Source organism: Acipenser ruthenus, chromosome 9 (genome assembly GCF_902713425.1).
Source record: "Acipenser ruthenus chromosome 9, fAciRut3.2 maternal haplotype, whole genome shotgun sequence".
Classification (NCBI taxonomy): domain Eukaryota; kingdom Metazoa; phylum Chordata; class Actinopteri; order Acipenseriformes; family Acipenseridae; genus Acipenser; species Acipenser ruthenus.
This window is the reverse complement of record NC_081197.1, coordinates 38,485,235-38,499,228: the sequence shown is the minus strand read 5'-3', so window position 1 is coordinate 38,499,228 and position 13,994 is coordinate 38,485,235. Positions and strand designations below refer to the sequence as shown.

Below are 13,994 nucleotides of genomic sequence, written 5' to 3'. Positions count from 1 at the left end.
TTATTTATTTTTTTTTCACATATATTCTCATCCCTACCACATAGTATGCCTGATCCTGTTGCAACACATAATATGAAAGGAAATGATGTGGCCTTTCATTTGATATGTTACATGCATGCAGTACAAACTATCCATACATAAATGAAAACAGTGAAAAACAGGTAGAAATAGGGCTGAGTGTAAAGAGTTAAAAAGAAATGGAGCGCTGGTTAAAAAGAATAACCAATATTTTGTTGAGTTTGTTATGTGGAATGTGGAATTTAATAAAGGAGAACCAAAACGGTGAGTTTTTTTCCCCTTCACTTTACAAAGCCATTTCCATTTTTGTTTTATTTGAAGTGTTTAAAGTTAAATTTCAGTTTTCTACTAAAAAGCACAAGTAAACCTCATGTTATTACTTTATGAAAACCTGTCGATGGCCACTGTTTACTGTGAAGAAACGGCAATGGCAAGGAATGAAAAATGAATGAAATGAAATAAATAAAATACGTTGCCAACTTTATGTACTATTTATTTCGGGAATAAACTAAACATTTAACTTGAAATGTTATTTGGCATCCTTTGTTTTGTAGTTAACTCGCTGGGTAAAGCAAGTCCTACACAACTTTTTCTTTACTCCTGGGATATTTTTCTATTTTATCGTGTTAGATATTGTAAAGTCTTGCTGTAAAATAAAGGCGCACACACACACACGGGTCACGCCCACACCCCCTGCTGCTATGCTGTCTCTGCCTGTGTTCACAGCAATATAATGGCTTTCATTACTTTTTGAAAAACAAACATATTTAAATTATGAGCGAATTAAAATCCTGTGTTCAGCCCAGCACTAGTTTATGTAAAATGCACCCCAAACAGAGCAGAGCATGATAGACAAAGTGAAAAGTGTGCATTTGTTACATTCTGCAGCCCTGGTTTAGGTATATTCTATTAAAAAAAAAAAACATGTTTGAATTTTCATCCTTGTGACTTCACACACCGTCTCCCCCTTTGTGGTTTTTGGTACACATTCCTGTGACACTATTACAGACATTTTGCATGTTGTACATGTCAAGATTCATGCTCTCAAGTTTACAGATCTGAACAGATTTCTTTAAAGCATAGTCTATGCGCATGGATTTGCCTAGAGATTAATTTAAAGAAATCAAGGTATTTCAAAATACAGTCACACATAGCATTACTGTATTTCGGTCAGTTTATTTGGCAGTGACCAAGTACATGCAAGTGTGAGCTTTGCACATAAATTAGTAGCTAAAAAAATAGAAGACAAAAAAAAAACCACCAACAAATAAATACATCCCTGAAAACAGTTAGTTTCCTGGTATCTGTTAGGGCAGGGCTAGTCAACAGGCTGACCGCGGGCCAAATCCGGACCACCAGAACATTTAAAATGGCCTGCCAAGTCATATGCTAATCTGTGTTTTTACTTGCATTTACATTGGAAATGCTGTGAATTTTTGAGACATGGTTCTTATGTGAGTGTGGTGCACAAGGGTACGGTAGGTGTCGCTGGGGGGTGGACGGGGAAGATACACAGTATTAGCAATGTGTGGATTCGTTCTCCAAGATGAACATTATTCATATTATTAATATTAGTGTTCTGTTTTGACTGACGCCTTATTATGAGGTGCAGGATTTCAGTCTCTCAGGTTTCGGTTTAGATTACTGTATATACTATGTATTTAAAGTGCAGCTTTACCGGAGTGCATACTAAATTCCTTTACATAACCAAGAATGCTTACCAACATTTTAATTTTCTTTTTTTTTTTTTTTTTTTTTTTTAAAACATTCAAACTTGGTAATCGTAGACTGAAAATGTTCACCGACACGGAAGGGTTAAAGGATTGGTTTCTAAACTAATGGTGATGACGCTTGTTTAATACGTTTTGGTTTCCTATATGGCCATTGGATAAAAGAGAAATTATTTTGTTCTGTGGGCGTTTCAGAGGGTGACTGAGGTACTCAGTAGAGAGGTGAGTCAGTCAGAATTCGGATAGCCTGGAGATCGCAGGTTCTAATCCAGAACAAAACCATGACCGGGGGTTCCGAGGGGGCGGCGCACAACTGGCCGAGCACCGCCCGGGTAGGGAGGGCTTAGGTCGGCAGGGCAATCCGCGGTTCACCACGCACCAGCGACCCCTGTGGCTGATAGGACGCCTGCGGGTCTGCAGTTGAGCCATCGGATTATTATTATTATTTTTATTATTGTTATTGTTATTGTTATTATTATTATATATTATTTATTTATTTCTTAGCAGACGCTCTTATTCAGGGCGACTTACAATTGTTACAAGATACCACATTATTTTTACGTACAATTACCCATTTATACAGTTGGGTTTTTACTGGAGCAATCTAGGTAAAGTACCTTGCTCAAGGCTACAACAGCAGTGTCCCCCACCTGGGATTGAACCCACAACCCTCCGGTCAAGAGTCCAGAGCCCTAACCACTACTCCACACTGCTGCCCATTGCATTCCCCATTGTTTTATTGTCCTGCGAAAGCAAAGAAAACAAAGTGTCAATAAATGGCCCAGTTAAGTGATAGGGTGCAAATGAAAGATCTGTTTAAGACTGATGCATCATGCATTATGAACGTTACGCCTGTTCTGCCAAAATGAAAAAAAGAAAATTAAATAAAATAAAAAAATAGGCCTTAAGCCACAGTATAATGGTACATTTCAATTAAGAGCAGCACATTAGATAGACAATATGTAGTGGGACCAAGGTGAAAGCCACCTTGTTGAAATTATTATTATAAAAAGGAGAAAATGAATGCCTGCAGGTTATTCATTCCAGAATCACTTTCAGGAACAGCTTGGCAAACAAACCAACTGCCAAGCCAAATTTCTGGATGAGGCTACTGTAGGTCAGGGATACGCAACCTTGGCACTTCCGGTACAGATCTTGTTTGTTCCAACTTTTTCCCATAAAACTGAATTGACTACACCCCAGGTCCTAAGCACTTAATCATCTGAAACCCATCAAATCTTTGATGCAACAACTCAAGCACTGAAGTTTTCTGCCTATATTAGACTACTTTCTCCTTTCATATATTGAAGGCAAAGTTTGATAACATCTTAAATAAAACAGTATAGGATACTTCAAATAGATTCAAGAATATCAGATCAAGAGGATTACCTAAAATAAGACTAAATACTGTAGATGGAAGTAAACACCAGTGTATAAAAAAATTAAAATTCTAAATAAACGGTGTGGTTTTAAATACTGCAAACTTTTTTTTTTTTTTGTTTTGTTTATCTAATAATGATTAAAATCAGCAATTTTAAGTCAATTGGAAGACTTCAATACACCGATTTAGCAGAGGATCAAATCCATAAACTAGCTGATCAAATGAGTGACCTGCAATGCTCCATGATAATCAGGTTAGTTACAAGGATTGGTAATCCATAGTCAGTGTCTATCAAGGTATTCCTTTACAAAATCCAATGTATAAAGTAATTTAACATAAATGCAATTTACAGAATCAGCGTTGGGAGGTGACGACAAAAAAAAAAAAAAAATAATAAAAAAACAGGACATTTGGCTTGTTTTAACAACTGCAATTTGCATGACTAATCTTAGACTACCCCACCTAATGTCAGGTTTAGGCAGTGCAATACTGGTGCTGACCAGGACCTTTATAAGCCAGTCGTCAGTATCTCATCATACCAATGGTCATTTTATTATGCTGTTTTCTAACTTAAATGTGCAGTAAACCTACAGTTCTACCATAAGCGCAGTGGAGTGTTTGCCCATTCTAATGTATTACTAATTGTGCTGACCGTACACATGATGTACTGTAGGTTGAAGACGTGCTTTCCTGATGGGTCAGTAAGAACTCCGACGCGGCACTCATCTCTCCCCGGAGACAGTGGATATGGGAGTTGCCATAAGAAAAGAGTCTCATGAATTTCCAGGGTTCGACATTAACCATGGCCCGGCAGCCCGGGGCCGGTAGAGATCGCCGGTAGTTATGAAGCACCACACTGGGCCGGTAACACACTTTTATGAATCCAAATGGGCCAGTGTGCCAAAAAGCTGAAAATTAATTTACAAACCACTTCTTAAACATAACTATAAACTAATCCTAACTTTTCCGCCGCACGTCATATTTGTTGTACAGTCAGAATCTGAGACTGCGTACCGAAGTGCTGTGTTGATGGTACTTGTTCCCGCGACATGGCAATTTTTTTTTTTTTACAAAAATCGGGTTTTCTACAACTAAGCAACCAATAAGCCAAAACGGAAAGTGCTGAAATCAATAAATCATAAAGAAAGTAATTATGAAAAAAAATTAAGACGAACATTTAGAGTGGAGGCTTCATCTGGCTTCATTAGGACAGTGAAAAAAAAAGTAACGCTCTGCCTTGTTTGGCATCAGTTTCCCAGACTTGCAGATAATACAGCAGCTTTATTTGTTGTGAATTCAACATTTTGTTTACATCATATCCAGTCTCACAATAAAATGTCCCTATGGATACCCAGATACGCGATCACTTTTTGATTTGGGATTCGAAGTGTACAAACAATGTCCAAGACGAGATTTCAATACCCTATTTCCTTAGGCACAAGTTTTTCCTTTTGTTTACTGAATTAAAATACAGAACTCAATGAGCAGCAACGTCACAGCGCGTAGCTCTTCCAATTAAAGCAAAAGTAGCATAATATTGCGCAAACCACCAAATAATTTTTTCTGTAGTGTATTCAGAATAAAATAACACCTGTCATATTAGCAACCTAAGTATTCTACATCTGTTTAATTCTAACAAATAATATTTATAAAATAATCTTGTGTAAATAGTGTAACCTGGCCAAAACAATAGAAAATACATTCCAACATTACAATAGTTTAACATTACTAATTACAACTAGCCATCAAGTACTGACATCAGATGAATCTAAGTCAAGTTACTTTGTTTATTCAATAACTTGTAAATAATTCAAAACAAGGCCACCCGGTTGTACTTTCCATAGTCAGTGCAAATGTTGACGTTACTCCATCTATTCACAGAAAGTCAACAGTAGATGTTTTACATTGAACTGCAGTCCAGAGTTAAAAAATAACTCCTTTCCAACTCCAAGTATCTTGCCTTTTCTTATCAGTCACTGCGTTGTCTTTATATTCATCATAACGTTAAATTACCTTTCTAATTTCAATGTTACCCAAGTTTGGATTACTTCTTTTAGCACTTGCTATATACATTATTTTATTTCAGTTCACACATTCAAAGTTCGCTGGTGCCATGCTCCCAGAAACTGTTTCACGACTGGCTAGCAACAGCTGCAGAAGCTGCTGTGTACAGTCATTACAGCGGAACTCATGCAGGAATCTGTTAATACTAGCTAAAAACAAGGCAATAAAATTGGTAACAATTTCAAACAGAATGATTACTGTAGAATATTGCTATTACAAGCATTGCATAATTAATTAGGGTCCTTAAGTTTAATATGCAAATAACGGGTTTAAGAGTGATATAACACTTAAACGTCAGCATTAAAAAAAATGACGTGTTTGCTTCTAGTAGTAGCTAATGTATACATTTTTTGTGTACTCTATGTAATCTGCTATTCGAATAGTATTTTTTTTTTTTTTTTTTTTTCTGTAATCGTGTATTTGACTACACTGACCCATCCCTAATTAGGATTATTGTAATTCAGTTTTAGCGTTGCTGTGACCATATGGTAACAGCTTGGTTGCGGATTTGCTCGTGAAAAAATTGTACACATACATTTTCAAATCTTGAATACAGTATTTTCATTTTCTGACAAGCACACAAATGTGTGCATGTTAAATGGCTGAAGTAACATATATTGAAGGCTTTGTTTAGCCACTTTCTTTTCAGACGTGGGCTCTCTTTGGTTACTATACACAGTTAGAAACATACTGAAAATAAAAACCATCATGAAAAAATATATAAATATACTGGGCCAGATAAAATTGCATCCGAGCCAGCAAAAACACTAGCTCAGTGGCCCAAGGGGCCAGTAGTTAAAAATCTAAACGTTGAGCCCCGATTTCTTTTCATTCATTTTATATTGGTGCGGATTTAGTGTTGGTAAGTTTAGGCTGAAAATTTCTTTGATCGCATAGCTAATTCAGGTGTCAGATGCTCACAGACAGTACGTTGCCCCTGAAAGTCACACTTACTGTACAGTAAAACAAAATCATGAAGAGTGGGCATACCATATAAATGAAATTCACAATAGTGAATTACGGCTTTTCTGAAGTCACAAAATCACAAAGCTGAACTGACTATGCAACCTGCAGCAACAACTTAATGCTGTGTTTTTGGATTTAAAAAAAAAAAAAAAAAAAAAAGCAAGGAGGCAAAATCAGTCCAATATAAATCCATGGAGGAAGATTATCAGAGCTACAGTATGCATTACAGCTCCACCCAGCAATTCACATAGCACTGTATGAGTGATCATCACACACCAGAGGACCCAACTCATTTTATTTGCATTACAATATTTATTTTAAAGTTCTGCTACTTCCATGTTATTATTATATTTTTATTATTTGTTTATTTAGCAGACACCTTTATCCAGGGAGACTTGCAGAGACTAGGGTGTGTGAACTATGCATCAGCTGCAGAGTCACTTACAACATCTCACCCGAAAGACGGAGCACAAGCAATTTTCCCCACACGGTACTAAATGGCTGTGACTATGCGCATCGTCATAAGTCTGCATGTTAAATGTTATCAGTTAGTTCAGACTATGAAAAGGACATAAATTACCACATTCACATTGTTTCCTGCATCCTCAGCATTGAACTGTGACGTAATGTGTGGCGCCAATACCAAGGTGTATAGAAGACTAAGCTGTAATGACAGCCAAATGTTATCAGTTTAAATTAACATAAATACAACACTCAAAATGTGTTACATTTTCTAAAGATCATTATTTGACTTTTTATCCTGAAGCAAATATGGTACAGATTCAGGTAAATCTTCATGCCACATTCCAGTGTGTTTAGCCTTGCTGTATGGTTATCACAGAATAAATTTCCTTCCACTAAATCATTTGTTGGTCAAATACACATTTGAATGTCATGCATGTTTCTGAACCAATGAACAAAACATAAAAACACAATTAGGAAATAGCAAGAGTAAGATGCAAATATCATCATGCTGTCTTGGGACACTTTATTTACTTTGTTTTTCAGTTTAATGGATTTTTTCCCCTCCTCCTTATACATTCCTGTTCAGTCTGAAAGTACCAGAATTGGGGATTGTGCGTAGCCCGATGTTTTCATCGCTATAGATGAAAGGGCCAAAAAACAGCCCTAAACTGTAGGTGTGCTTTACTCACATTCCCTAAAGTGTAGTTTCAATCTGCTTTTCCTTTGCAATTCAACTTAAAATAATGTTCTATTTTGTATAAATATTCAGTTTTTGTTCTTGAATTGTATTAACCGACATTACAGGAAATCAGCATTCTAGAGAATACAGCTTTAACTTAAACTTCAGTATGAAATGAAGAAGCAACCTATACTTGTAAGCCTGTAGCTCAAAATAAGCTTTTAATTCCCATTTGAAATGTGTTCTCACCATCTTCATTACATTGAAAACAGTACTAGACCAGCCATTTATTGCAATGCCCCTTTCAAATAATTTTACATGTCCCTTCCCGGATCCATTTTTTCCCATATATCTTTGCAGTAAACTTAGAGGTCAAAAGGTAACCGTAGAAACTGTCAGTGCCTAGCAACAGATTCTTCGTCCTCCTGTAGCAGTGCAATATTGAACACCTCCGAGTACACTGCAAGTACTGGACTAGTCCACTTTATTTATTTATTTTATATTTATTTATTTAGCAGGCTCCCTTGAGAAAGATATGTACAACATATCGAAACGTTGGGCAGCAGGCTCTTTGAGCTAAAATATATATATATATATATATATATAAAGTTTGAGAAAAAGGAAAACTGCTTTGTACCAAAATGATCAATAAGAAAAAAGAAAAGGATATTTCAGGTATTTAAAAAGGTAGAATAATTTATTACAAATCAATTATCAGGACGTTTCGGAAGTCCTTCATTGGCTGAATACAAAAAAACAGTGCTTTAAGAAGTTGATAAAAAAACAAGTAGTCTTTTAAACAAAATTCCAGAATGTTGATGATGATGATGACGACCTCAGAATAGAATGTTCATTCCAAATGGCTCCAAAGTGCCTAGTTTGAAAATAAGTTCACATTCCTTTTGTTTCCTGACAGCATTAGTTCCATAGCATTGAACCATCCCACAAATTGTGATGTCTTCTATAGTGTGGTCATTTCTGTTAAAGTGTCTGGCGACAGGAAAGGTAGAGGTGTTAATTCGTATACTTCTCAGATTTTCCACGAAGCGATCAGCCATGCATCATTTTGTTTCACCAATATATAGCTTGTTACATTTGATGCAGCCAATGCAATATACTATTCAGTATATACAACACAGTAGTTAAGGGAGCAAAATCCTCATTTACTATCCATGATACTTTTACTAGCATTAGTAAAAGAATAGTATATTGCAACTACATTTTCAAGAAACTATGCCACTATGTGTAGTTCGAATCTGTGTTTCACTTTTTAGATGGTTCAAGTAAAATGTCTATATACCCTAAATACTCCTCCCCACACCCACACAATTTTCTGAAAAATTTGGTCAGCTATCCCCACAATTTATCCACCTGCTCAGTGAAGTATTCATAGGTTAACACATGCCCTGCCATATAAACCTGCAAACGCTGCTTCACTTTCCCTTCTGCCAACCTTTACCTCTCCCCACTGATGAATGACGGGCCAATACGAATTCGAGCACTTATGATTTGCACAGATCAAAGCCCCCCGCACAGATTTATAGATCTACTTGCAACAGGCTTATTTTGTATATTGTGCTGAAGGACGAAGTTGTCAATCCAATAACAGTCCAAATTAGAGAGAAAGGGACTGAATCTATCAAACTGGATTACGCACACATCAAGAGAAATTCTTCTCAGCCAGCATCATGTAAACTGGTTGAAAAGATTAAGCTTCAGCATAAAAAAATTGCTGCTTGTATTAACAAACTCCTACCTAGCGAGGAGTCACCATTAGCTATATGGCAGATTCCTTCCTTTCCAGTTAAAATGAGGTAAAGAAGCAAGGTCTTTCAGGGCCTTAAATAACTTGCTCCCCAAGAACACATAGCAAATCCACAGGAGACTGACTGGAACTTTTATGAGATTGTATTTAGTTATGCATGGTTAAATAGAGAAAGAAAATGTGTCATTATATAGAGCATTTGGATCGATCTTCCATTTCTGGGTCATGATACCAACCAATAACCAATGCAAGTCCTCATCAAAATTAAGGACTTTCAGACCCAACGATGATAAAAAAGAAAAAAGAAAAAAAAAACTCAATTGTCGTACTGAAAACACATTCTTTTGCTTTTTTATTTTTAAAAACAGCCTAGCATTATATATATATACCACTTACTGTTTTTATACAATTTGGAGCAAGGGTTGGGTAAATTCCTGTTTTTCAATTCCAGTTCCTTTAAATCATTTCTCAATTCCATTCCTTTGAAGGAATTGGAATTTATATTTTAGAGACATAATGAAGAATTGCTTTGATTGTTCAACTGCTTCATTGGAAGTAAATGTAAGTCTTTCCCCCCTTACCCCCAAACAATACAATTGTAACACAATCACATTTAACATTGGATTTTATGGCTGAATAGGAATTGCTTCACTGATTGTAATCTGAATTAGTGACAAACAGAATGTAGCTTGTACTCTTATACCAAGTACTGTTGCATATACTGACACAATAACTTGTTTTTGTAATTAAGTATTTAATGTAATCCCAGTCTGTTTAATATTTACACAAACTGAACTAGTATTACTCTACTGTGTTCTCTCTCAGCAATCAGCTTCTGTCAGTGTGTCAAGCATCTTTTGTCCTGACAGCAATGCGTATTAATCTTAGATTACCCGCATACTGCAGATTAATAAAATAATTAACATACTGCAAACTAAAACATTAAAAACTATACAAACTGAATGTTACACCACTGGCACTGTAAAATAGCCATGAATCACTGCTGGGAAACATAAGGCAGCACCAATATTAATCTTTTTAATTTCAAAATGCATGACCCGAACATATTTCTGTTGCGGTGAAATGACAAACATGGAGGCGTAACTAATCAAAAGATAAGATTTCCTAGTTCACAGGATTTACGAACTGCTGCACCACTGGTGTGTTTTCTGCAAAACCCACACCCGATTGCAATTCATCATTATAGCTCTTCAATAAACTGGAAAATAATCTGTCCAGTGCAGACTTTCCAGGCCCACATATGCCGCACCACTGTGCAGCAAATTAACCTCACCGACTCGGTGCATTCAAATATGGTATATTTGAAAGTCTGGCGGTTAAAAAAAAAAAAAAAATGCAGTTTTGTTTGCCCCCCCCCCAAAAAAAACAATCGGCTGTACATGGAAAACATAAAAAAAACGCTAAGTTACAGTATTATGTTTAGCAATCGTGCATTTGAAAAAAAAATACTTCAAAACAATTATCATAATCAAGGTAATCACGGTACATGTAATAAGTAACATATGCATGACATTTACTATAACGTCTTTATTAAATTGTATTATTACACTACAATTACAAAGGGTTAAATAGGAAGCTTCACGTTGGGTTGCAGGTAATACAGACCATGGGTTATGTATTTATGTACATGTGCTTTTATATACACATGAAAAGAAAATATCATACTTACTGCTGACTTTCATGCTCCCGAAGGCTGATGGTTGCTGCACTGGCTTGCAGCTCTCTGCAAAGGAGGTGGTTCTAGGCCGTCCTGACATTCTCTATCCTTATGGACTCCGTCTCTGACTCTATCTCGGTATTTATTGTTGCAATGTTCTCAATACAAATTGGGCATTAATCGTAGTATTGATAAAAAGAAAGAAAAAAAAACACACTTCCCTTGTCCTTCCCGTTAGGAATGTGCACCCCTTTATTTCTGCTCGAGTCTAAGTCTTTTTTTTTTCCTTTTCTTCAAACCATCCTTTTTCAGATGTTTTCCTATTCAAATGATCAGTTCGTCAACGAAAAAAAGCCTTTAATTATCCTGAATCTCGGCGTATTTTCCTTAAATTAAGATTTTTTTAAATCACTTATTTAAGTGTTTTATTTAATGTATAAGGTCCATCTGTAAAATAAAAAAAATACCATGTGTAGGTCAATATAGTTTTCTAAAACAAACTGTTTAGTTTAAAATATCAGTAAAATTATTCATATTTGAGGTGGAGACTCAATGATCCGACAGCAGCAGCCATGGCGGCTCCCTTGCTCAATCCGACCAACAATTCAAATGAAAAATTTCCAATTTCCCGATTTTAAATCAAACGTTTTCAAAAGAACCACCGGCTCTTTTAACCCCATAAACTTATAAGTAATATTTTGAACTGTGTAGAATCGGTTTAACGATCGAGAAACAAGTTTAAATAGCTGTATAGACCGCAAATACCAGTTTTAATACCCCTCTCACAATTTTTTTTTTTTTTTTTTATTCCGTCTCTGTCTGTCTCTCTGCTCGCTCTCTTTGTCACTCCAACCCACCGAGCGTCATTTACGTAACATACGGACGGCGCCAACTAGGCTACTTCAGAATAGGGTGAGAGTTACGGCGAAGTAGTTCAGTAACTACCGATAAAGAATACGAAAAAATGCACGCGCAATACTACGTGAGAAGCTCTCATCAGCCAATCAAAAAACATTATTTAGAAATAGGCGGAGAGATGTGAAGCTCGTAGGCCAATCAGGTTGCTGCTCTCCCTCCCAGGTTGCCGAAATTGCCGAATACAGTTTTTTTTCCGCGAAAATGCCCTGAAATAGGTAACACAGGCGGGCAGAATCTGGACAGAGCTGAGACCGACCTGGGGAGGGCCAATGGGACGACTGGAACTGCCGTAGAGGATCGCGATTGTACAATAGAAAAGCTATACTGTTGCTCGTTTGGGCTTCTTATTAAAAGTCAGTTCCTGCTATTTAGCCAATAGAATATTGCGCAGAAGATGCAGCCCTGTCACTTTGTGCGTGCAATCTGGTTGGTGAAAACAACCATGTTGCAAAAAGTATCCTGCAGTGTAATCCTCTGGAGAGAATAACGCTGTAGAGCAGACCAACACTTTATGTTATTTTTTTTTATGAAATAGAACAGTACTGTATGGAGCACTTACTGAGCAATGTAGAAACGAAAATCAATTATTTAAAATAGGTGTTTATTGTGCTGAGAATCTTTTGCCATTATGTCACTTTGTCTGTAAACTTTTTAAATCATTTTCTTTTGTCTTACCTCTTCTTAACACCAGTAATACAAAGACACACAGACACTCTCTCTCTCTCTCTCTCTCTCTCTCTCTCTCTCTCTCTCTCTCTCTCTCTCTCTCTCTCTCTCTCTCTTCTGTTTAAGAACATTTGGTTCTTTGTATTTTATACACTGTGTGTTATTTATGGCTACAGGTGAAAGAGGAAATCAGCTAGCGCCAAGAGCTGCTCCTGAGCCAAGATTAAATCCCTTTAACACAGACAAAAAACAAAACAAAAAAACAACAGTATTTGTGTATTCAAGGTAAGAACCCCTACAAAGAATTTCACTTATCAAGATGTGCCGTGCTGTTGATGCAAATATATGATTGCGTTAACTATACACTCCAGTGATAATCCAGACCACCTCCCCCACCCAACAAATGATCTGCAATGCACTGCAGTGGCACAACAATAGAAATGAAACTGTATAGTACAAATTAGTACTGCAGTAACATGCTCATATTTTGACCAGTGCAATCAGAATGGTATAAATCAATGCACAGTGGTGTACAGTTGTGCCATATCATGGAAATGTATTGCTTGTTCCTGTGTATAGTCATCAATATCACATTAGAAAGGCATTATTGTAAGCAAACTTTTGTGTATAAAGATCATTATAAACACCTATGATTCCATTACATCTTGTTACAGATACTAAAAGAAACCACTTGTTTTATGTTTATGTTTAATAGTAGCCCCTGAACACAACACATGTTTATTTTTTGTGATTAATACTTTCTGTGTAGGGGGTCTCTTATGAAGAGACATCTTTTATACAATAAGAGAACCCCTGCACACAGCATATTGACATATAACACAAAAATCTTGGACCAGTCATTAAGTCTGCTATAGATGACTTAGCAGTGTAACACACTTACCATGTGGACTGACACAGTTGCAGTGCCTTGCACCATTTTATTATCAGCAGTGCTGGTAGTGATACCATATCAGATCACAAACACACCCTACATTATTATAACACAGGCGGCACCACTTACAGTAAGTGAATGAGAATTTTTAGATATAACAAAAATAGGCTTGTTGAAATATGTTTTCATAGTACTGCTGATCATAGTGTTTAAACTAAACGTTGGCGGCTGCCAGATATTCAAAATACCAAATAATTTCCAAGGACTTTTCACTTATTCAAATAGGTAACTGAGATACACGGCTTAATCAGAAAAGACTGTCTTACTGGATAGGGTATATAAGTGAAACATGATTGAATGTGTCCATTGAAGACTCTCACAGCACTCTAGTTGTCGTACCAGAGATTCAAGGCTGACTTTTCTCATGATATTTAAATGTCCTGACAATGTCTAAGGATAGAATGTTGGATGCATGTCTAGACAGAAGAGCATGTGTTCTTCCAGCTGATGGGTCTACTGCAAGATTACTCACAATCTCCATTACTGTTGATGCACAGGGCAGTTAAAGGGTTATCTCTTGCATATTTAATGCACTGTCATTTACAAGTCAGATTCCTCTGATAAAGAGTTTCCTGGTTTTTATTTTTCAACTCATGCCAACAAACAAAGACAGTGGAGAAAAGTTACATAGTTTTAAAGGTATAAGTTATAGTGTGCAATTGACATTTTATTGGGTGTCCACTTTAGTGATGTCTAAAAACACCAGTTATGA

General features: G+C 36.4%; 1 protein-coding gene across 7 annotated transcripts in view; it reads right to left on the bottom strand.

Annotated features, from left to right (window-relative positions):
* The window catches only part of LOC117405839 (glycogen synthase kinase-3 beta), a 58,838-nt gene extending 47,105 nt beyond the window's left edge, over window positions 1-11,733 (bottom strand). For 2 of the 7 annotated variants that reach the window (XM_059029948.1, XM_059029950.1), the window contains exon 1: window positions 10,759-11,733. In XM_059029948.1, the coding sequence (XP_058885931.1) occupies window positions 10,759-10,846 (88 nt within the window). In that variant the 5' untranslated portion in view covers window positions 10,847-11,733. The remainder of the gene's footprint in view (window positions 1-10,758) is intronic. The other 5 variants (XM_059029949.1, XM_059029952.1, XM_059029951.1 and 2 more) reach the window with 4 other exon arrangements.
* Window positions 11,734-13,994: the final 2,261 nt, after the last annotated feature.